Source organism: Barbus barbus (genome assembly GCF_936440315.1).
Source record: "Barbus barbus genome assembly, chromosome: 13".
In the NCBI taxonomy this organism is placed as follows: Eukaryota; Metazoa; Chordata; class Actinopteri; order Cypriniformes; family Cyprinidae; genus Barbus; species Barbus barbus.
Window position 1 is genome coordinate 10083546 of NC_136741.1, and position 25270 is coordinate 10108815.

The 25270-nt window shown below is 36.9% G+C and overlaps 1 protein-coding gene across 1 annotated transcript; it reads right to left on the bottom strand.

Annotated features, from left to right (window-relative positions):
- Positions 1-329: 329 nt before the first annotated feature.
- ppp1r12c (protein phosphatase 1, regulatory subunit 12C) lies at positions 330-21133 on the bottom strand. The gene is made up of 21 exons (XM_079431564.1): positions 21025-21133; positions 20677-20852; positions 20013-20172; positions 18187-18317; positions 16264-16382; positions 15300-15453; positions 13474-13618; positions 12635-12709; positions 9059-9135; positions 8875-8987; positions 8651-8697; positions 8430-8560; positions 7221-7308; positions 6955-7072; positions 6705-6817; positions 5616-5665; positions 5327-5375; positions 5122-5226; positions 4961-5011; positions 1802-1852; positions 330-1541 (listed from the first exon to the last, which is right to left on the bottom strand). The coding sequence occupies exons 2-21, from the start codon at positions 20841-20843 to the stop codon at positions 1455-1457; spliced, it is 2031 nt and encodes a 676-aa protein (XP_079287690.1). The 5' UTR covers positions 20844-20852; positions 21025-21133; the 3' UTR covers positions 330-1454.
- Between the last annotated feature and the right edge of the window lie 4137 nt (positions 21134-25270).

Sequence of the window (25270 nt, forward strand, 5' to 3'; positions counted from 1 at the left end):
GACCTATGGCGCCAGTTTGGTTTAGGACAAAATTCATAGTCACAGTACAAAACACTTGTGTGTCTCTTCCTAATAAAAAATGATTACACCACTGGCAGAACACAACAGCATCAAAATTCACCATTTATAATATATTCATAAATATGCAATAATAGAGAAAAAGATCCATACTAATGCCTGTTTGGTCCAAAGAACAGTAGTCAGCTAAAGTACAGTGTTAATTCAGATACATACTGAGAAAAAGACACACTACCCCAAGACCTTCTACTGTCTCACTAAGAGACCCCTGAGCATGCTGTTACTGTTTGGCACATTTTTTTTTCTTTTTTGCTAACCATTTCAAGGAATATTAAAAAGATTTAAGCTAAAATGATGGCATAGCCCAGCTGACATTGCCATGGCATTAAAAAGCACATTTTAAACATTTAAGTCTGGTAACACTGCAATTTCAGTAATAAGCCTTTAACAAACATTAGATACTTCTTAACAGATCAGTGGTTTATGTACACTCTTAAAAAAAATGCTGGGTTAAATACAACCCAGCGCTGCGTAAAATATGGACAAACTCAGCGATTGGATTGTTTTGACCCGGCGGTTGGGTTCCTGCTCAGAAGGTTGGGTTAAACATTTAACCCGACAGTTGGTTGAAAACAACCCAGTTGCTGGGTTTGTCCATATTTCACCCAGCGCTGGGTTGTATTTAACCCAGCATTTTTTAGAGTGTGTGTTTAAATATGAATGTATACGAAAATATATTAAAACTTCATTTCTATTTCAACGTGCATTAACCTGTTATGTTAACATTGCAGGTCTATGATCTGTAATATATAATTTTGGTCATTAATGAACAATATTCTATATTTAGTATATCATAAAATCTTAATTTATCTATTTTTGCAGGTTTCTAGAGGTACCAAGGCAAAGATTGCAATGGTAGCTATATCTAAGTGAAACTGAACAGTAAACCTGAACTGAAACTTCAAATTACTCAAAATTCCCATCAGTGCAGCGCAGTGTAGGGCACAATAACGGCATTAACTAAGTGCGATGGCTAGTTTGCAGAAATTTAAGGAACATTAAAGCTATAAGACTTATCTGTGCTATTAATAAAAAAGCAGTAAGCACACTGCACAAAAGAAATCAATAACATTACAAATGCTACAAGAGCACCCTGAATCAGAGCTGAACACCATAATCTAGAGCAGCTGAACAGCAGACGGACTTGAGTTGTGTCACTGAAAATTCCAGTTTTGATGAGTCTAGAGTGGCAGCTAAACAAGGCCTTACATATGTCCATATCCATTTAAAGAACAGTAGTCTAACCACTCCAGGCATGGGGCATATGTCCCAGAGATGAGAGAGGGAAAGAAAATGCTGTGCAGTTCTTTGGGCAGTCAATAGGACAACAACTTTCCCAATGAATTCAGGAAAAAAAATCCAAAGGACCCAAAGATTCATTTAGACAGCTTACTAATGACACGAATGAGAGCTGCATTTTCATCTTTCAGTCTCTGGTTGTCAGCACGCAAATCCACAAGCACCTAGAAGGAGGACAGAGAGTGAGATGAACAGGCCCACGTGGAACCTGTATATGCATGGAAATTTGCAGAAAGTTCTGCAGATCTGGCATATCCATCATACACTATGTTCTACACAACTCATACCTCTTACATGTTATGCTAATTGTGCTTTCAGCTATAAAAAGAGTGTAGTACTCACAGCTCTGTTCAACTAATTTAACTGTTTAAATCTAGTCTGAAAATCTAAACAGTTCTAAATACTGTAAAGCTCAAGCTCTTACTTTGAGTTCATCTTCTAACTCAGACGCTCTCCGCTGAAGAAGTTTCTTTTCCTGAATAAAGAATAGAGCAGAATTAACAACAAAACAAAACAACCCACTTTACAATAGGGTTCAATTTATTAACATGCATGCATTAGGTGAAATAACATTTATTATTCTAGGTTATATTACAGGGTTGTTGAATGCTTGCTTCTGATTGTTTGATGAACGTTCTATGGTGAGCAGTTATTTTTCAGGGAGGTCTTGACCACATTGCAGTTCAATATCACTTCGCCAAATGATTTCAGTTATTTCAAAACTCCAGAATACGAAGGCAAAATAACCAAAACCCACAAAGACATTGACCAAGCAATTAAATGCATTAAATAACAGAATTTTCAAAAAAATTACAAACTATTTACATATTTTCGCAAAATTACATTTTTTACTTTCAGTTTCGCTATTAGTAGACAATGTTGTTGAGACGATACTGTTCAAAGACACCTCCATTATTAGCTTTAAAATGACGTTTTTGAATTAGCAACAGGTGCTTCAGATGAAATACACTTGAAATTGGTCCTACATACAAGAGCGTTTTATCTATAAGATCTGACAAAGACTGTTGAATTATTAAAAACAATGCACTATGCATTATTTTCTAATAATTCAATGGTCCTTCATCAACAATTCCTAACTTAATGTTAATTTTAGCATGTATGTACCAATACATTTATATCATTTAAATGAACAAATTTAATTAATTAAAAGAAAACGCTGATTATTGTTAGTACATGATACCAGTGCATTAACTAAGGTAAACAAATTGCAGCATTGTTGAGATGGTCCTCACTGCAGAACACAAGATCCAGGGGGTGTGGTTGGATCTAGATTCAACTCCTCCCGCCTTACATATACCTAAGCCTACCCGTCTCTACCCCCTGATCCCTAAGCCCACCCATCCCCACCCCTAAATCTACCCATCTCCACCCCCAAGATGTGGATCCAACCTGGATCTTTGTTCTGCAGTGAGGGGCTACTGGCATTGTTACCACTAAAACACCCAAGACACCTGAACCATGAAAATGTGGTAACTTTAGAGCTGCAACAACTAATCGATAAAATCATCGACAACGATTCTCATTATCGATTAGTCGGGTCTGCCCACAAATTACAGCATTGAATAACGCATTTCTATGGACAAAATCCATCTAAAAAATTGTGGAGAAAACAGAATGAGATGCTGCGGGAGAAGTACGTGATCCAAGCTGCCCAAAACATGAAAATTCTTTATTTTAAGCTTTAAGCTAATGCATTAGCGTAATTAGCCTTTTTCACACTTCCGCGTTTCTGGCTTCCAGATTGGCGCTTGCAGGGTAAAAGTTTTTCTGGTGACAACAGCGGCCGTACTGAACAAGAATGAATTCGAGAATCAGTCTTTTTTTTTACAAATTAGATCCTATGAAAATGCTTGAACTACCGGTACTGTACTCTACATAGCAAACATTTCACAATTAACTGTTTGGTCAGCTCGGGTCATCACAAATACAAATTTGTTTAATTCTAAGCGGCAGTTATTATTCAGTTAATGTTAGCTTTGCCATTCTGTCCTTTGCTGGCTGTGCATTTCGACTCTCCACGTGAGTTTTTTCCGCTATTATTATTATTATTATTATTGTAATGTTGTATTTTCTACTTGCTCTCCTTTGCATTATTAATGTGATTGTGTAAATGTACATTGTATAATATGCCCTGGGAAATACATATTAAACAAGAGATGACTCAGATTCATGGCTTTGTTCCTATTCTATCGGGATTAATTTACGCTGTTGTGTTGAGTTTAATATGCTTCAACCGGACTGAGAATTGTTTAATGTATTCTTGGAAAACACAAAGGAAGATATTTTCAAGAAAGTTTGTAACCAGGCCGTTTTGTTGCACTATTGACCTCCATAGTAGGAAAAAAATAAATAAATACTATGGAAGTCAATGGTGCCCCAGAACTGCTCTGTTTCCCACATTCTTCAGAATATCTTCCTTTGTGTTCAGCAGAACAAAGAAATTCATACAGGTTTGAAATTCCTTGAGGGTGAGTAAATGATGACAGAATTTTCATTTTTGGGTGAACTATCCCTATACGTTTAAAATACCGAATGAGCGGCGGCGCGGCGGGAGCGTACACGCGCGTCAGACAGACGGAACACAGCGCAAAAATATCCATTGTGCTGAAATATGTTGTTGAAAGTTAAATTAAGGCTTAAAAGTCAACATGCAGTGTGAATATTTTATGATAGTTGGAACTGTTAAGGGATAACAGAGTGTAATTCTGAATATAAATATCCGACGCTTCATAGTCGCCTTATTACAGGATAAAGCAATGACAGTAAGAGGTGACTGTGATCAAACTGAACATGTGTTCCTGCAGAACATTACTCTCACCTGTTGGTTAAACACTGAGTTTGTGTTTTTATTCGTCTTTATTATCTTTATCATTATTTTTTTTTTTTTATAGAGATTTAAACTATATTCACCATATAAAATGCTTAACAAATTTATTAAATCTAATTTATGTAAGGTTTTTAACAAATTATGTAAGGTTTTTGCCACTGCTGCTCTAAACTAACAGTACTGGTGATTAACAAAGTCATTTTTTTAGCTTTCTGAATTGGTTAGTCCTCCAATATGCGTAAGCTCTTTAGTAACAGTAGTTGGCTATTTCTAATGCTATAATATAATTATTGCTGTTATCTATGATAGAAAGGCAGAGCGCTTTATAGTGGGTTTTTTTCAGATACCCAATTACAGTCAAAAAGTACATAATGTCAGCAAGAATGCAAGCTGTTGCAAGGCATAGGACATTTTTGTTATTGTGTGAATTGGTTGTTTCAGTTTGTTATTTTCACAATTAATGACAATAACATTAGATTTAAGCAATTTTGACATATTCCTAAAATATTTGTGTTTTCTCTTTATTATGACAGGTGGTCTAATAAATTGTTAAGCACTGTATGTTTTCATAGCATTCAGTTGGCACGTTTGTTTGAAGGACATTGGGCAGAATGTGAAATAGTGGTTTTTTGTCAATAAAAAAAAAAAAAAAAGTTTAATCCGATTAATCGAAAGAATAATTGGCCAACTAATCGATTATAAAACTAATCGTTAGTTGCAGCCCTAGGTACTTACAAATCTCTCCAGCTCCAGCAGGGCTGGTCTGTCTGATCCATTCTCTTGATTCTGTGTACATACAAACAAATACAACTATATAAATAAATCTAACTCACTTTAGTGGTTCAACATTTCTTACCTATCCCAAGGTCTCAGGACAAGAAAACAACACTTCTCACCTGTTTGAGTTTCTCCAGCTGAACTTTACTCTCATTTAACTGCAGTTGAGTTTCTTGAAGCTTTTCATTTAGATCTCCATTCTCTTGCAACACCTGCAGATACAACTGAGAGAACACATAACAAACCAAGAGTGTGAACCAGCTCTTATATTGCTCATTAGATTCTGAATGTTCAATGTTTAAAAAAAAAAATAATAATAATTACCTTTCTATAATCCAGAGAGGAGTGTCTGGAATCATCTAACTGAGGATCACTACAAAAACAAACAATACTCTTAAAAATAACATTACAAAAGTCTCAATATTACTCTCTCCACATGAGCTTATTAACAGCTTATTTAAAATCGCATCTACAGAAAAAGGCATCACAGAACAAAAAACAAGACACTGTGCTACGTAATCAGTACACACTAAGTACATAAAGGATATGGATAGCTCTTGAACATAGCCACACACCAGGTGATGTACAAAACCTTAATAAAACACACACAAACCTTGTTCTGTTGTCTTGCTCAGCGTCTTCATTTGCATCCATATCATCCGTCTGAACAAAAGTAACATTAATTGTCAATAACTGTCCATGTCAATAAGTCAGTCATTTAAAATTTCTGAATTATGCAATTTCTTTACTACTACTGGCACCAAACACAACTGCAAAAATAATTAGAAGTTAGAGGTGTGAAAATGTCCTCATTGTACAAACAAATTCAGCCCAGCAACAAAATTACTGCAACAAGAATACAAAAATTTAATGACCACTGAATGCTATGATTGACAAATTAGAACCAACAACAATGTAATAAAAGGCATTAATATAATTTGCCTACATTTTTTATTGTCGGTTCATTGAATTTTTCATAATGTACAAATCTATGACGCATATTCAACAGTCCACTACAAAAAAATAACACTTCTAATTGCGAAAGTATGACTTGATTCATTACTTTGTCATTATTTGACTACAGTGCAAACGGTCTCTCGAATTACATTAATGCCTTTTTTGGAAACAGTTATGAATTGTTTTAAAATACTTAAATCATTCTTAAATTGAATCACGACCCAATTTCATGATGCAGCACAATCGTAAGATTTTTGAATCAAAGTCACAACAAATATTTACACCCCTATTAAATATTAATGAAAAAATATTTTTAATTAATATTGTTTATTTATAGGCTGATTTTTTCCAAAAGTACTGACTGATGCATATTTTAAAGAAGTGTGTCAAGGAAATACTGTAAAACAAATAATATACTAGTTTTGGGACAACCAAGTCATTATAGTGTTAAAGTGTGCATCTATAGACCTTTTGTCATGTACTGTTTGTGTTTGCATATGAATGTTGCTAAATTCATTATCATAAAATAGGGAACCTCCACAAACTCCTCCTGTTCTACTGCAGAAACCTGGTTGTGGGCAACATTTGCTTAAAATGAAAATTCACGTGCACGTCATCCTTTGTTATTCTTTGTAATATACAGGTGAGAAGCAGCAAGTGTACTTCAAAGAAAAGTCTATTTATATTGAAAGCGCTCAGTGTGAACGAAAATGCCCTGGGTTTTTTATGAATGCTTGTAGCTCACATCTCCAGCCAGCTGAACGATACCAGTTGAGCGTCTCTCTTTCCTCCCTTTCCGGCGATCTCTCACTCCTAGTCTTGTCTCTGCATCTCCCGATTCCTTCACTGGCTCCATGTCTAGTGCAGTGAGAAAACTCTCAATATCTATACAGAATTCACACTGAATCAAAAACATCAAAGAATAATTACTGTCACCTGAAATAGAAGTATTAACTCCAGGTGCTTCAGACACACTGGATGGTAATGAGACTCACCTCTCTCAGCTGGTGTTATTGTGATGTTGGGGCTCACAGGCTGAACACTGAGGTGCTGAGGTTCATTGCTCTTAACAATAATCCGTTCTGCTTCCTTAAGATCTGTCAGTGTTACTCCCTGACAATCAAAATTAATAAATTATTTTTTGCACATTATTAACATGTTGTTAACAAAATATTAAGCCAAACTACTCAATACAGTTTTCTTTTCTTTCAGTGCATTTTATTCATTATATTAGTTTTGGTTCAGGGTTATGAATACACACCTGTGTTGATCGTCGTGACTGCCGCATGAGACGCGAGCGAGCTTTCCTCTGAAACTCTGACTCCTCATCTCTCACTGGAGCCTGAAACCTGTAAAACACAATTTTATCACTGTTCACGAACAGATCTTAAATCTAGTTTATAAAATGGATAGTTCCAGTCCTTAATTATGAATGTTTGAGTCCTTAAAATTTCTGAATTATGTAATTTCTTTACTACTACTGGCACCAAACACAACTTCAGCAGAAATAATTAGACATTAGGTGTAAAAATGTTCTCATTGTACAAAAAAATTCAGCCTAGCAATAAAACAAATGCTGCAACAATAATACAAAAACTGAATGACATGATTGACAGATCAGAGAATAATAATGTAATACATGACACTAATATATAGTTAATTAATGACTGTTTGAGGCCTGTTACTCTCAAAACATACACCTGTGACTTCATAACATTAGTATTACTGCACTAAAGAAACTAATTCTAAATGTAACTTCATTGTTGCCATAGTTTAAAGTGAATTTATAGCGCTATAAGGGGGGTTAGGCACTCCGCTCTGCTTTGTGACTAGTGAGTAGGCTTCTTGGCTTATTGCTTTAAACAGTAACATTTATTTACATATTACTTTACATACTGCTTAGTAATTTACATACTGACTTAGCAAAGATATTTAAATTCAAAATGATGTTGAATGATTCTCAATACAAACTGCAATACCAAAAGACAGTACAAATGCTTTTAAACACTCCTTTATAAGTTTACCTGCTGTAGAGATTTAATTAATAGTTTTAATTATAAAATTACCATTGAATAATAAACTAAAACGGTGTTCTACGTAGTTCACTCGGCAGGTGTTTGAGTTAGAGTAAGTATAAGTTTAGCAGATATTTTTTCACTCATTTGGAATTATTCAGCCTTTAAAAACATGTCTAGCAAATCAACAACAACAAAAAAAAAGTTACTTGCCAATGACGATTCTATTGCAAAGGCATCCGTAGAGGGTATTTATATTTTTTTATTAATTTATATTTTAGTATTAAAATGTCTTGACAATACTGCTACGTTATGCCATCACTAATACTTCCTAAGAGTTTCATGAACTATTTTCGCTTCAAATATAACAAGATTTGTACAGCAGTAACAAAATCAATAAAAGAAATAGAAGTGCAATTGTAAAGCATTTAATTCTTTGGATCAAACCATCTTACTTCCTTCGATCACTAGAGGCGTTACTGGGGCTCTCAGCAGGTGACTCTCGTCTTTGAGGGGTGGGCTGCACAACTGCTGTGCGACTCGCTCTGTCCTGATCATTCACCTTGACTTCTTTATCCTCAATGGTCTGAAGAACACAAACACACAGTGATTAATCACATGCACAAGCAAAGAAATTCTGACATTACGAGCTGAGACAGAAGAGTGTGTGTCTGACCCCTGAAGAGGGAACCATGCTTTCTGCTGTCGACACTGTTGAACTTTCTAGAACAGAGAACAAAACAAGCATCATCAAACAGACTGTACTCTTGTACAAGTATGTTTCATGCATGTGAATATTTTGAATGCTGCTGTATGAGACAGAGAGAGAGAGAGAGAGAGGGAGAGCGAGAAAGAGAGAGAGAGAGAGAGAGAGAGAGAAAAAGAGAAAGATAGACAAACCTGGGCTGCTTTCTCTCTCATCGTTGAGTCCCAGGCCTCCTGAGACCCCTCGTTCTTTAGACTGGTCCTGTACATTTATTTTGTCCCTGCTGCTCATTCGGCACACAGAGCTCCTTAGAAAAAGAGAGGTATGAGTGAAGATGTTTGTGACTGCAAAGACTGAAAGACCAATCATTTTTCTCACCTGTGTTTCTTGTTTGCAGTGTTGGCATTTGAGATCTGTGAATTTTGTTGCTCAATAAGTGCCTGTTCAGTCCTCCACTAAAATAAACAGATGCAAAAATGTATATAATCATACTTTATTTAGAATGGATCTAAATAGCCCTTATCGTTCTGATTAATAGTTTAAACGATATAGTAATGAGTTCAACGAGGTACAAAAACATGTAAATAACAACTAATCAGCCTAAACATGGCTAATTAAATAAAATTACAGTTGTCGATAGATTTAATGTTAAGTAAGTTATTAGGTTAAAATGCAGTTGGTTTTTAAGGACATAAAATATATATCTCTTCAATAAGTATTCCGTTTCCATGTGCACTCAGGAACAAAGGTACATGTCACTCGGGTGGTACCCTACAGAAAAAAAGCTACAAGGCAGATCTTTGTACCTTAGTTACACCTAAATGGTTCATATTAGTACCTTAAATGTATGTATTATTGTTTTAAAAGTAAATATTAGCACATAGTGTACACATTGGTACCCTACTGAAAGGGTACCTCCACAGTGTCAGTTTCTCAGATAGCACAGATATGTCTCTATAGATGTCTGCTAACTAGTCCACTTGATCTGGGAAACATGCTGTGTAAAAACATCTGATAAACGTCAAACAGACATCTCCATAATGTGCGTCTGCTATCAGGGTTTGTCTTTTTTCTGAGAGTGTGTGTTTATAGGTTAAAGGCCTTAAACATTAAATTAGCTTCATGTTATCAAATTTAGCAAACATTTACAGATAATAGAGTACTGAATGGATGACATTTTTGTAGGCCAAAACCCAGAATCAAGTTGGCATTTTAGCACTTCCATTTCCATCATCTTGACGTCAATGTTTTTTTGTGTGAAATGCCTGAAATAAGATCTGTGGTGAACACAAGCACAAGATACAAGTTTTATTCTATGACATAAAAACATTGGTAATACCACCTTGTGAATATATATATATATTTTTTTTTTTTACTTATATTGAAAAAGGCTATTGCTAACAAGTGGCTAAATGGGGTTGTCGGTTGAGAGCATGTTAAATGTCATAACACCAAGAACATAAAAACTCATCAACTCACTAGTCCACTTTTCACAGCCTCATTGTGTTAATCACACTGAGATATTTTTTTTTTTTTAAATACAGACTGAAAAAGAGTTCCAGGAAGCTTAGTGATGTGACGTTGAAGTCTGTGGTGTAGTTATAGCCTTTGTAAATACCCAAATACACAGCCTTCTGACAACTGTATTTAGTCTACAAAATTGGCAAAACTTGTGTTCATTTGAGAGGAACATTATGAACAACATTTCTATGAATCATACATTGTTTTGGTCATAGAGCAGATTTTCTGCAATGATCCAAAAGCTAAAATCCTATTTTGTTTTTTGTCAAGGGAATCAGGGTGTCGGTAACTTCCTGGTTGGCCTACAAAAATACATCATTTCTGCAGCACTCTATTCAAAATGCTTTCTTGTCATAGTAAATGGTACAAATATAATTACAGTATTTCATGATGGCCTGGGAGATCAATGTGAGTGAAGATTGATAGTCCTGTAGAATTATGTGTGTGTGTACACATACATACATATACACATACACACACACATACACGCATACATATATATATACACACACACACACACACACATACAAACACACACTGGTACATCTCAAAAATTAGAATATCATGAAAAAGTTCACTTAAAAAAAAGTGAAACTTTCATATATTCTTGATTCATTACATGTAAAGTAAAACATTCCAAGTTGTTTTGTTTTAATTTTGATGATTAGAGCTTACAGCTCATGAAAGTCAAAAACCCAGTATCTCAAAATATTATAATATTTCCTAAGATCAATGAAAAAAAGGATTTGTCAAACAGAAAAGTTCAAGTTCTTTAAAGTATGTTAATTTATGCACTCAATATTCGGTCAGGGCTCCTTTAGCACAAACTCCAGCATCAGTGAGGTGTGGCATGGAAGCGATCAGCCTGTGGCACTGCTGAGGCACTATTGAGCCTTCAGCTCGTCTGTATTGTTGGATCGACTGTTTCTCATCTTTCTCTTGAAAATATCCCATAGATTCCATATGGGGTTCAGGTCAGGCATGTTGGCTAGCCAATCAAGCACAGTAATATCATGATCAGCAAACCACTTGGAAGTGGTTTTGGCACTGTGGACTGGTGCTAAAGTCCTGCTGGAAAAGGAAATCAGCATCTCCATAAAGCTTGTCAGCAGATGGAAGCATAAATTGCTCCAAAATCTCGTGGTAGACGGCTGCATTGACTTTTGACTTGATAAAACACAATGGACCAACACCAGCAGACATCATACAGGCATGTGATCAGCTAGAGACAAAAAAGAAGGACAATTGGACCATGCCCACAAGCCACGCCACCAGAACTTATTATAAAAATATATATTTTAGCAAAAAAAAAATATATTTTATATTGTAATAATATACACTATTTTCCTGTAAAAAATAAAAAGCACCATTTAATAATTATGATAATATATTATAATAAAGTACTATAATATATTAAAGTATATAGAATTGTTTATTATTATTATTATTAAAGTACCTGCCAAAAGTTTGGAAAAAATACAATTATTAATGATTTTGAAATAAATATCTTCTGATCATCAAGGCTGAATTTATCTGATCAGAATCAATCCAGCTTGGAATCTGCGCCTCTCTAGTCATCCTTTAGATTCCAGACCTTGATTTCCAAAAGAAATGCAAAATTTACTTTCATCTGAAAAGAGGACTTCGGACCACTGAGCAACTGTCCAGTTCTTTTTCTCCACAGCCCAGATAAGATGCTTACGTTGTCTCTGTTTCAGAAGTGGCTTGGTAGCCCTTTTCCTGAAGACGTCTGAGCGTGGTGACTCTTGATGCACTGACTCCAGCTTCAGTCCACTCCTTGTGAAGCTCTCCCAAGTGTTTGAATCAGCTTTGCTTGACAGTATTCTCAAGCTTGCAGTCCTCCCTGTTGCTTGTGCACCTTTTCCTACCCAATTTCTTCCTTCCAGTCAACTTTGCATTTAATATGCTTTGATACAGCACTCTGTGAACAGCCACACCTTTCAGTAATGACCCTCTGTGACTTCACAGCCAAGTCAGCAGTCTTCCCTCATCATTTAATGAATCTCAAATGTAAATATTCTAATATTTTGAGATACTGGACTTTTATGAGCTGTAAGCTCTAATCATCAAAATAAAATAAAAAATATAAAAACTTTTGAAATGTTTTACTTTACATGTAATGAATCTAGTATATATGAAGGTTTCGCTATTTATAAGTTACAAAAAAAAAAAGGAACTTTATGATATTCCATTTTTTTGAGATGCACCAGTATGATTGATTGATGATAGATAGATAGATAGATAGATAGATAGATAGATAGATAGATAGATAGATAGATAGATAGATAGATAGATAGATAGATAGATAGATAGATAGATAGATAGATAGATAGATAGATAGATAGCTGTGAATTTCTTCCTTGTATGTCTAAAATGACAAACTGGTTTAGATAAAGGTTTGTGTGTTCTCACATTAGCCTGTCTTTGAGACAGTTCGTCCAGTAAAGACGCAACACTCTCATCCGCCACATCAAATGGAGTCTGACCCTTAAAAACAAAACAAAACAGCAGTTTCAGTTATTATAATTTCCCAAACATGCGCACAAACACATACCCACCCACACACACTGCTGACTGCAGAACTGTGGTGCATTTTGACAGAACAGAAGCTCCACACTTCCTCTTCCTTTAATATTTCTTCTTGCATGACTCCTGTTGTGCACTTATTTCTCCAACATATCAGGCCTCAACTTTTGCCTTTATATTCCAATTTACAACTACAGTACATTTATTTTATTTAGAATTACAGTGTATTGGCTATTGCTACCATATTTATTGGTGTCAGTACAGATGTAAAATTATTTTTTTTCAGAATCAACTGATTACAACACAGAGAAATAGGCTAGATAAAATAAGATAAAACTGCCCTGACATATAAATATGGCCCTACAGAGGATTCAGCTCTTAAAGGGCTAGTTCAATCAAAACTGATAATTCTGTCATTATTTTCTCAATTTCATCTCGTTCCAAACCTGTATGACTTACTCTCTTATACGGAAAACAAAGGAAGATATTTTGAACAATGTCTGAAGATGAAAAAAAAAAAAAAAACACTGAGACATTCACTAAATATCTTATGTTCCACAGAAGAAAGTCATACTGGTTTGGAATTTTCATTTTTTGGTGAACTATTACTTTAAGGCTGGTAAACACTTGCCTAAGGAAGACAGCTTTGTTTCTCATAGGCAACATTACTGGCCAACAGAATTTGGTGCTAAATGTTTAGCACATTTTTTCTCTCTCTCACTCACCCCATTACTATGCGCCTCCATGTCACACAGTTGCTCAGCGAGTAGACGGCAGGCTTCACTTTGACCCCAATGAGCCGCAGCATGGAGAGGAGTCCAGCCATCATAGTCTTTAGCACTCACATCCAGACCACACTGACACAACAATCTGATGGAAAAAAAAAAAACTGCATGAAGTCATCTGTAAAAGTGTTCAGTACATTGTGAAGACACAAGCTCTGTATCAAAACCCAGTGAGTATTTTAAAGCTGGCGTTTTAAAGGGTATGAAACGCTAAATTACTATTTTTCTTCTACATTTTTGAGACAGATTTGAATAAATTGTAGTTCATATATGAATTCTAGTTACGTTTCCACTTTGATAACTGCATTTAGGTAATTATAGGCAAAATATTATTAGTGCAGCCATTTTTAATCTACAAATTTTGAGATTTATGCAAATTTTTTAGGGAATGGTGAGGGAGTCCAAACTTATTTACAAATGCCCCCTGAAGACAATTAATGACATATTTATTATAGAACCACATAAATATCAGTCTTATGTGAAAATGCCATTTTCTCAGATAACTGCATGCTGAGAGGAGGGCAAGCACTCCCACACAGCGAACCTGCATCTTACACTCACAGCATGTGTTTCCAGAAGATATACAGCCTCTGATATACAGAACGTGCTTCCTTTACAAAGCTGTATTCAGATTAAAAAATAAATAAATAAAAGCCCTAGCTTTTATTTTTATCTACAAGCAGTCCTAGTTTCTCTAAATTAAAAATAAATAAATAAATAATTCAGTGTCAAGACATAACATTTTTAGGAGCTGAGTGTTCTTCGGGTCTTCCCACTCTTTTTAACCAATGAATTTGCACTACTCTTCCAGGTGTCTAACTAAGGACTAAAGATTTTTAACTTTAGGTTTCTACCTAATAAATATTTTAGAGCTTGGCATAATTAGTAAAATGTATATGTATTATATCCCTTTTGGGGTGGAAGCAAAAACATGCTTTTTTGGGGTGTGAACGTTTACTAAAGCCCTGTAACAGGCCCTGGCCCCAGGCTGAGAATCAACCAGGATTCCCTAGACAAATAAGTTGTTCAAGTAAATTACTTCCTAGACACTTCTGTCCCATGACTGATATTAACGGTTTTGTCTTTGCTCACATTTTCAAGTTAGACATTGAGACATTGCAACATTCCATATAAAAAAAAAAAAAAAAAAAAAAAAAGGTAAAAAACATCCCCATTCTCTCTACTCACCTCTTCCCATCCTATACCCTCCCACATTTCCATGCCCATCTTGGGATGTTTTTAAATCTAGAGAGAATAACCAGTGATAAATAGGTGGGGGCGGGGCTCTTCATGACTCCTCCAGCAGTGAGGCAGCACACTCATAATGACGACAACTCTAAAACTCTGAACACTGACAAATTATTTGTTTTTCCACTTCACTCAAGTTTTGAAATATCACGCATTGTAGAGGAAGCTGATGTGACTTCTGCTCTAAACAGCTCAATGGGATGGAAACTGTGCTGAAAGAACATCGGCACAGGCCTCCACTCCTTTTCCACTTTGCAAAGAGACAGGAAGTAAACAATGGTTGCTCTGTGATCGGAGAACTGCCCAATGGCGTAGCGGAACATTCTGCATGAGAATGGGGTGTTAACCTGGTTGAATAATGGTGGAATGGTCTCTAGGGTTTAATCACTGAGATACCAGCAGTCTGGGTTAAAACTCTGTTGAGAATATAACTAAATTTGCTTTATACGATTTTATCATACGAGTAAAAATTTTGCAATGCCAAGAGGAAACATTTATCTTTTTGCATTCACACTTACTTAATGGCCTCCAAATATCCTTTAGCTGCTGCTACATGTAACGGCGTAGCACCAGTCCGGGGGTGGCCAAGATTAGCAGGCAGCCCGTTTGTTAGCCAGTGGCGGGCATCACGCATGATCCACTCCTCTTCTGCCCGCTTAGCTACTTCCACATCTGATGAGAGATGGACTAATTGTAAGGTCTCATACACTTTTGCAGAGAAGAATTAACAATTTATCTAACTAGCTGACTTGACAAGTTCATTTAATGTAAATGTACTGGTCTGTGTATTTCTAGAAAAAAATACTTAAATGATAGTGATTATTTTGGAAGTGTTTTGTGAATGATTATAAATGAAAATGTGAGAAGGTAAATATGTATTATGTACTGTAAAAAGTTATACAATACATGGTGTAAAAATCTTTTGTTTACATTGTGTGACTTAATAAAAAAAAAAAAAAAAAAAAAAAAGGTAAAACTGTTGAGTCCACACACTAAATGGACATTATGCCCAAAAATGAAAACTCTGTCATTGATTACTTACCCTCATATTGTTCTAAATCTGTATCTGTAAAAATATATTTTTAATAATGTTGGTAACCAGACATTTTTGGTTATCATTGAGTTCCAATGCATGTACAAACAGTCATACAATTTTGAAAGGGCATCATGACAGTTTTCATTTTTGGGCGAACTATCCTTTAATGTTATTGATGCAATAATACTCCAGTCTTCATCAGGTGATTTTTATTGACTCTGAGAGGTCAAAAACTTGCAATTTGTAAAATAACATCAGTATATGGACAATTGTGCTTTTATTTTACATTTACTACATTCCGACCTGCACCTGTACTCAAACTAACGTGGGCTGGGTGATTTTTCTAAGCAAATATGGCAGGCTTTAATTTCTGACACCTTCAAATTTAACTGAGTTCCATGTAAGTGTATTTATGATGTGACATTTCAGATGTTCTTTTGACTAACCCTGTGTCAATGTGTGTTCTTGTAGCAGAGTCTCTGTGGCCTCATCCTCTGCAATGTCCATTGGCACATCACCATCACAGTTCACCGAGCAGAGAGATGCACCATGTCTGAGCAGAAATCTAAAAGTGACAGCGCCAATAAATAAGCACAGTATAATACATGCTAACTGGCAAAATATCTTTCACAGCAGTGTATTTCTAGCACTTGAGGCAGAAATATTTAGAAATATTTTAAACCCCTCAAATCACACAACTCTGTCCACAAACAAAAACACATTTCAAAATTGTCACATTTTAAGTAACTTATTTTTCTGTTGGCAATCTGACTTTCAGAGTCATTTTAACCTTGAAAATGCTTAATTGCTGAACTACACTTAAATGGTAGTATAACACAAAAACAGTGATTAAAGCAGTGCCAAGGTGTAGTAACTAATGGCATCGGTTCACCATATCACTGGACACCAAAGAATATAATTTTCACTGCACAGTATTGTTCTGGTATGTCAGTAATTACAGGTACATCTCAAAAAATTAGAATATCGTGAAAAATGTCAATATTTTTTGTCACTCATTTCAGAAAGTAAAACCCATATATTATATAGATTCATTACAGAGTGAAATATTTCAAGCCTTTATTTCTTGAAATTTTGATGATTATGGCTTATAGATAATGAAAACCCAAAATTCAGTGTCTCAGAAACTTAGAATATTACATAAGAGCAATAAAAAAAAAAGAATATTTTAAACAAATGTCAGGCTTCTGAAAAGTATGTTCATTTCTATGCACTCAATACTTGGTTGGGCCTCCTTTTACATGAATTACTGCATCGATGTGGCGTGGCATGGAGGCAATCAGCCTGTGGCACTGCTCACGTGGAATGAAAGCCCAGGTTGCTTTGATAGCGGCCTTCAGGTCATCTGCATTGTTGGGTCTGGTGTCTCTTATCTTCCTCTTGACCATACCCCATAGATTCTCTATGGGGTTCAGGTCAGGCAAGTTTGCTGGCCAATCAAGCACAGTAACACCATGGTCATTGAACCAGCTTTTGGTACCTTTGGCAGTGTGGGCAGGTGCCAAGTCCTGCTGGAAAATGAAATCAGCATCTCCATGAAGCTTGTCAGCAGAAGGAAGCATGAAGTGCTCTCAAATTTCCTGAAGACGTCTGAGCGTGGTCACTCTTGATGCACTGACTCCAGCTTCAGTCCACTCCTTGTGAAGCTCTCCCAAGTGTTTGAATCAGCTTTGCTTGACAGTATTCTCAAGCTTGCGGTCATCCCTGTTGCTTGTGCACCTTTTCCTACCCGGTTTCTTCCTTCCAGTCAACTTTGCATTTAATATGCTTTGATACAGCACTCTGTGAACAGCCACACCTCTCAGTAATGACCCTCTGTGACTTTCCCTCTTTGTGGAGGGCATCAATATTCGTCTTCTGGATCATTGCCAAGTCAGCAGTCTTCCCCATTATTGTGGTTTCAATGAACAAGAGATACCCGGAATTTATACTGTAGGGATGGTCATTAATTGAAACTCAAATGTAAATATTCTAATATTTTGAGATACTGATTTTTGACTTTCATGAGCTGTAAGCTCTAATCATCAAAATTAAAACAAAAAACTTTTGAAATGTTTTAATTTACATGTAATGAATCTAAAATATATGAAAGTTTCACTTTTTGAAATAAGTTACAAGAAATTTTTTTACTTTTTCACGATATTCTAATTTTTGGAGATGTACCTGTATGAAGGATATCACTTAAGGAATTTGCTTGGTAAAAGGTTGTCTTTAATATACAGAGGACTGGGAAAAACAATGAGATAATTTCTGGGTTTAGGATGAACAACTTCTAAGCCAGCTAAACAAACATATTAGACAATTTTGACATTCATTTAAATATATATTCATTAAATTCAGTCATAACTTACTCGGTTATCTCCAGGTTTCCACATGATGCAGCCACATGAAGTGGAGTCCAACCCTCACTGTCCACCCGGTTAACAATGGCACCCCGAGAAAGAAGAAATTCCACCAACTCCATACTGCCATCGATACAGGCCTGGGAAAGAACACCATGTACAGTCCAACAGATTTTTATAGAAATGCACTACAATTAAAATATGAAATCACAGCCATGTTATGGCTGATAAGCAATAAATGGTAATTTGTGCAAATAAATGAAAATTCAAACACCAAAAACTAAATTTTAAAAGTTAATTTTAAGTATTATAATGTGGCTCAATGACAAAACAAATAACATAACATTTTAAAACCAAGTTTAAACATATGCCAAGTTCTCAGAAAAATGCTCTTTGAAAAATCTTTTATACTATTTAACAAAAAAACAATACCATCAAGAAAAATGTAATAACTTATTTTCCATACATTCTGAATACATGTAATTTATATTTACACATCATAATCATTATTTTGCTTCAAAATATTTTATATTTTTGCAATAATATACGAATACTAAAACCTATATTAATACATTTTTGGAGGGGTTGCACTTTATTTATTACAAGGCATGAACTAACCTTGCCTTGTGATTAAGACTCATAAAGACTTAAGGCCTGTTCACACCAAGAACGATAACTATAAAGATTACTATATCGTCCACACCAGCAGACATCATCTGTTTATTCTAAGCACACAATGGTCTGCCCCTTTAAATTCTCGAGCTCGTTATAGCAGAATGGATTCTGATTGGGTGTCAATCGTTCTGAAAGCGATTCCAATGATATTGTTTCTCTGTGCCTTTATCGTTATAGCTGTGGTGTGGACTCTGCTATTCTTTAATATTGAGAACGATTTTTAGAACTATATCTTTATAGTTATCTTATGGGCTTTACTGACCTTGACACACACAAGGTTGCCAAAAACAAACATTACCACATTGTATTTGCACTCATCTAATATGTAATGTAAATTGTACAGTTTTTTTTTTTTTTTTTTAAGACTTATGTTAGTCAAGACTGTATTAATTTGATCAAAAATGCATGTAAATATATATTGTGAAATATTTTAAATTGTTATTATTTCTCTAATGTGAAAGCTCCATTTTCATATGGATATGCCATATTATCAATAAAAAAAATAATTTGAATATGCTGATTTGGTACTCAAGAGGTCTTCTTATTATTTGTTGAAAATGGGTGTGCTGCTTAAAAATCTTACTAACCCCAAACTTTTGAACGGTAGTGCAACTGCTATGGGATCAGTTATGAGTTGTACCAAAACACAAAGATTACGATCAAAATCACAGCCCACCTTTTCAATGTTTTTTATTTATACGTCTTAAACGGTGTGATGAAATAAAAGAGAGGCAGTCTTGAATGTTTGATCACAAATGTTCACAAAAGACGCATTTGAGACACAAGTTAATACAAGCTGGAAACAACAATGCTTCTCGACTAACCGCTTTTGATCGGATCACCGAAAACACATCCTTATACCAGGTGAAATCAGGGCCTAACTGAGTGTTAAAATAGGGGAAATGAGCATGCACTTTTAAATATCCAATATCGCCAAATATACTTAAACACTAAAATTCTCTAATAACAGCCAATCATTACCCAGTATAGTACCGATACACGGAGCATACTTCTTTTTTTTTTATTATTATAAAAGAGACTGAAGTTCCTGGAAACATTTACAAAAATAGCACTGTAGCATGCATGTGGAGACATCAGGCAAATTATCTGTTTACTTTATCAAGACAATAAATGGTTTAAAAATGCAGCCAGATTCTGACCTGGTGTAAAGCTGTTATTCCATCAGCGTTGGCACAGTTAACCAAATCATGCTCTCCATTCTGCCCTCTTGCTTCTCTCAGCATCTCCTTCGCCTCTTCGGTGTCACCACTAGCACACACTGCTAGGAACTCTGCAGTCTTCTCAAATCTCACTCGCCACCTGAGGGAGGAAGAGTCAGGCTGTCTGGAATGGTATTTTGCATCAGACACGACAATAACATTACTAAAGCCTCGTTCATAATATATATGATACATCAGAAGCAAGATAGAATGAGTAAGTAGTATTAAAGGCTTTGGATGCACATTCAAATCACATTCCTACTCAAATATTGTGTATTTCGGTTTCTTCAGTCTCAAATGCAACCTTCATCTTTAGCAACCATCAGCTCTGGGAACAAAATTGTCCATTTGTATTGGTTCTTTAATCCATTAAGAATGAAAACTAATCAGTAAATACATTCTAGCAGGATACTAATCCAATGTATGGCAGATGGTCCTTGACACCCAAAATAGCAAACTAAATCTGGAGACCTTCATTAAAGAGTTAAGATGAGAAACACTTTATTCGGACATGCTTGTTTACATCGAGGAACTAAATTGATAATTAATGCTAACACGTTTTCTTTGTATTGGTTGACATTATTGTGGTCATGAATCTCCAAACCTGTTTTTTTCCTGCTGCTCATTGGTGTCTGTTCTGCCTCCATCAGAAGCTCCGGTGCTCGCCTCTCCTCTCCAGCGACTCCGAGGCACCGCCGGCTCTCTGTCCGTGCTGGAGCCCGACCAACGCGTCAGCTGCTCCCGACGCTTCGCTACCGCCGCGTCCCCCATAATCCAGCACTACAGACACATATTTTTAAGAGAAATCATGATCACAGCTACAGGAACATATATCATACAGACACGCCCTCCATGCGTGCTATTTACACTTCCTCATCACACTCACAGGAAGTTACTAAAAACATCCAACCAGTCATTAACGTTCATTTCTGTCCTCCTAAAAAATACCTACCGATCGGGGATTTCGATGACCAGTACAGTTCAAGAACCCGACAAAGATTTTATGTAATTGCCATGACGTTAAATTCAGGTCAGAGATCAAACCTGCAGTTCCACCTCCAGCCTGCAGAGGGCAAAGTAGAGCTCCTTACCAGCTTCCGGGGGCTGTATCCACCCCAAATGATGTTTCAGCTCCTTGGGGTCAGTTAGTTTGAAATTAAAGTTTAATACTGTACCACCGAAATGTAATGTTTTAGCACTTCCCTTTTCAAACGTATTTTACATTCTAATTATTATGCTGCTGCTAAATACGAGTCATGGGGCAAAAAATTAGGTAAATTGTGTAAGATTGCACATCAAAATCATTGTTGCCCTAATAATGGAGACTAAAGCAATTAAAAAAAAAATAATTATACAAATAATATAGCAATTTAAAAAAAAATACAATTATACAAATAATATATATATATATATATATATATATATACACACACACACACATATCCTTTCTCTAACTGGTTTGTGACCATCTATCTTAGGATGTGTACTTCTGCATCCAGATCGTCAAGAGACACAGGAAGCTCCTCAGGTTTGCTTTTGGAATAAAGCTTGCCAGTAATGTAATCTTCCATTTGAATTGGCCTTGAACGCAAGGTGAATGCCCTGTTGTGGCTCCAGAGTGTCTGAGTTTTGAGTTACCTTGACGATTGGCTGATATTAGCTCAATCACACAAACTGTTTGGAGCAGCGTTTCTGGCACTCAAACAGTTCTTACCCCAATTGAGTGGTTGTCACATTTAGGTCAAGGACAGACAACACAGCTGTGGTCTCATGCATGGATTGTCAGAGAGGATTACGCTCTCGCCCCCTGTGCAGGTTGGTGAGACGTGTTCTTCTTTGGACGCAGACCAAGTTCCTGTCGATCAGAGCAGTTCATGTTCCGGGTCACCTGAACTCAGGAGCGGACTTACTCTTGATACAGAGTTTGGAGGCCGGAGAATGGAGATTGGCACCCTCAGGTGGTGAGTCTCATATGGCAGAGGTTTGGCTGAGCGGAAGTGGGTTTGTTTGCCTCTGGGTGTGGACGCTCTAGTCCAAGAATGGCCCAGGACCAGTCTTTCAGCAAGTGGTTGGAGGCTTTCTCCTACAGGGTCAGATAGTGATGTGCAACTTCTGGGTCTTGCCCAGTGAGGGCAATCTTTGTTGACAGCACAGCCCAGTACTCTTTTAGTCGTAAGAGCAAAGGGTCTACTCTCATCAAAAAGAGACATTGTCACATTGAATAGAGGAGGCTACATCTCTGGCCTATGAGGCGCGTCGTGTGACTTCGCCTCTATGGTGCGTGCTCATTTTACGAGAGTAATGGCTTCTCAGGCTCTCTTTAAAGGGCCTTCGATGGAAGATGTCTGTGCTGCAGCAGTATAGTAATCTCCTAGCAGTTTCATCAAGTTCTACTGTCTGGATGTGAGGATGGCTCTTGGCTCCCGGATCTCTTCCGCTTGAGCAGACTCTTTCCTCTGTCTTCCAGCTATCTTAAGTATGACAGGCGTTATGGTATAGTGTTCCCATAGCGATGACGCCATCGGGGCATTGAAGTGAACCTATGAAAGGGAACGTCTCAGTTACATATGTAACCTTGGTTCCCTGAATAGGGAACGAGATGCTGCAATGCTGGCCGCTCCGTACCTTCGATAGAGCTTCCTTCGTCATGAGGAAATCTGATGAAATAGCGAGCAGCACGCATATACGAGCATATGTGACGTATGCTCGGGGTGGTGCTAAGTGCTTTTGGCCAATGAATTTGCGTGATGGTATAAGGGCTTCAGACATTCGTCACACCGGAGGTGCTCCCATAGCAATGGTGCCATCACAGCATCTCGTTCCCAATTCAGGGAACCAAGGTTACATACATAACCGAGATGTTACGTTATTTAATTAAACACAAATTAAGGAAATGGAAAGACATTTTCTAACTTAAATAGTGAAAAATACAACTTATTTTTATCAGAAATGCAAGAGTGTCCTGTGCTATTTAAGTTCCTTTAACCACTCAGTTATTGTAAATTGTCATCCTTGCCTGAATCAGTTATTTTGATGCTCACTCTTGTGGAGAGTGCTAATGTTAATATTTCTCATTCCTCTAAACCAAGCCAGTATGTTAAAAGAACTGATTGATGAACCTGGAGCTTACAAAGTTTTCTGACAAAGTAGAGATACAATTGGCATTTGGAAAATCTTCTCACTGTTTGGTTTAAAAGTGAGTTTTTGATCGATGTTAGTTCCCATAAGTTTATATTCTTGCACCATCTATATTGCCTGACTGCTGACAACTAATGCCTTGATGGTAGATGGTAGATCTTTCCCTATGAAAATCAATGACCCTCTCCTTTGTCTTTGAGGCATTCAGTTCCAGATAATTCACCCTGCAGCACTCGACCAGCTCCACGGCACTGCTTGGCTGGAGGATGCTGCTGCAGTGCGGTAGCGGGGGCGGACACAGCAGACAGCCCTTGGCGGTAAGCAGAATGAGACGCTGCGGCTGGCGGTCAGTTGCCCACCGGGCAGGATGTGTTTTACGACCTCTGTCTGCTTTTGTGCAGCTGAGAAATGCTGGGCAAACTCTCAACCACGTCGCCAAAAAGGCCAGTCTGGGACACAGAGGAATTCAGAAACCGAGTCTTGTCAGCATCCCTCATGTCGGCCAGACACAGCCAGAGATTACATTCCTGGACCACAAGTGTGGATATCGCATGACCCAGTGAACACACAGTGATCTTTGTCTCTCAATATGCTAGTTCAGTTGCTGTCCTTAACTCTTTTAGAACTGCTGGGTCGTGACCAGCCTTGTGTAGGTGCTTCAGTGCTTCACGCCATAGTGTGCAGGGCAGAGGCAGCCTCTCCACAGGCCCTGTAAACACTGCCAGTCAGACTGTATGAGTGTGGCAGCGGTATTTGGACACAATTGCATCGCAACCAACCACTCCACCAGTGGGATTCCTGTGTACCCCCTGGCCGCCCCTTCGTTGAGAGTGGTGAGGGAGGAGGAGTCACCAGGCCGGTTTCTGTCAGTAAAAGGTACCGTCCATGACCTGGTGAGCTTGTCATGCACCTCCGGGAAGAATGGGGTGCTGAGAACCAACACGAGCCGCCCCCAGAAACCAGTCGTCCAGCCTTGATAGCTCGGGACATGGTAAAGGTTTCCACTCAAGCCCAACCCTCTTGGCGGCCTGGGCAAGCATAGCCGTCATCTCTGGGTCGGATTCAGGCATTGCCACCATCCCAGAAGGAGGCAGCGCAGCTGAATTCTCATCTGCAGAGAAATCAGGCTCATCCTCTGATGCAGCAATTGACATCCGGTCGTCGGGGGGAGCCCCAAAGAATATGACTGGTACCAGGGGTTGCATTAGAATTTAACATTGTCTGTGATTTTGATGGACAGGGTCATAATTTATTATTAACAAGCATTTTAATCATCATATTTAAATTATAATACAATTAATTGCTTTTATTTTTTATTACTTTTGTTCACATTTTCATTTTTAATAATGAACCTACAGGACGAGCATATAAGCTTATGCATTTATTTATTTACGCATTTATGCAATTATCTTTTTAGTTATTATACGCCTTGACAGAGGTGGCCAATAAAAACAAAATATGCTAAAATGATTTCTCGATTTTAATAGATTCTCATTTTTATGAACCAATATCGATTCTTAAATCCCAATCAATGCTGTTTTCAGTTGATGAATGAAAAGTACATAGTGCGCCTCCTATCCAATAAATCGCAGTAGGCTAAGCTTTGTGCCTTGTTACTTTTGATATGAAACAGTCTCAGATTTCAAATTCTGTTCATTTTATTAGGAAATTCAAGCAATTCAAGCAAAGGTTAGAGGAGCAGAATAAAAAGCTGAATATGTGTTGCACATGCTGATCATTTATACTTGCGCTGCGAGGAATGGCGGTCAAATGCATCTCATGCCAATGTGCATTGGCTTGTTTAGTTTACACTCGAAGTAGATTGGTTTCTCTAGCGAGATTCCCAATTCTTCACGTCGAAAGTGAACGACTGAAAGGGAAGCTAATTTATTTACACTAATGTTGTTTCAAACCCAACTGCTAAGGGTAAGATTTTATTGTGTGTAACAGAGCAATATTATTTAAATATCTAAGAATAATATTACTCCATATTATTTTAATTTTTTTTATTTAATGATTTTTTAAATATTACTTTAAACAATTTAATATGTCAGGGAAGT

Bases quoted from the DNA above. Each gene is read 5' to 3' on its own strand.
- ppp1r12c (XM_079431564.1), bottom strand. From the start codon at position 20,843: ATGGGGGACGCGGCGGTAGCGAAGCGTCGGGAGCAGCTGACGCGTTGG. The intron at 18,318-20,012 runs GTCAGAATCTGG...GTTCTTTCCCAG, and splicing joins GAATAACAGCTTTACACCAG to GCCTGTATCGATGGCAGTAT. The intron at 9,136-12,634 runs GTGAGAACACAC...TGTTTATTTTAG, and splicing joins TGTCTCAAAGACAGGCTAAT to TGGAGGACTGAACAGGCACT.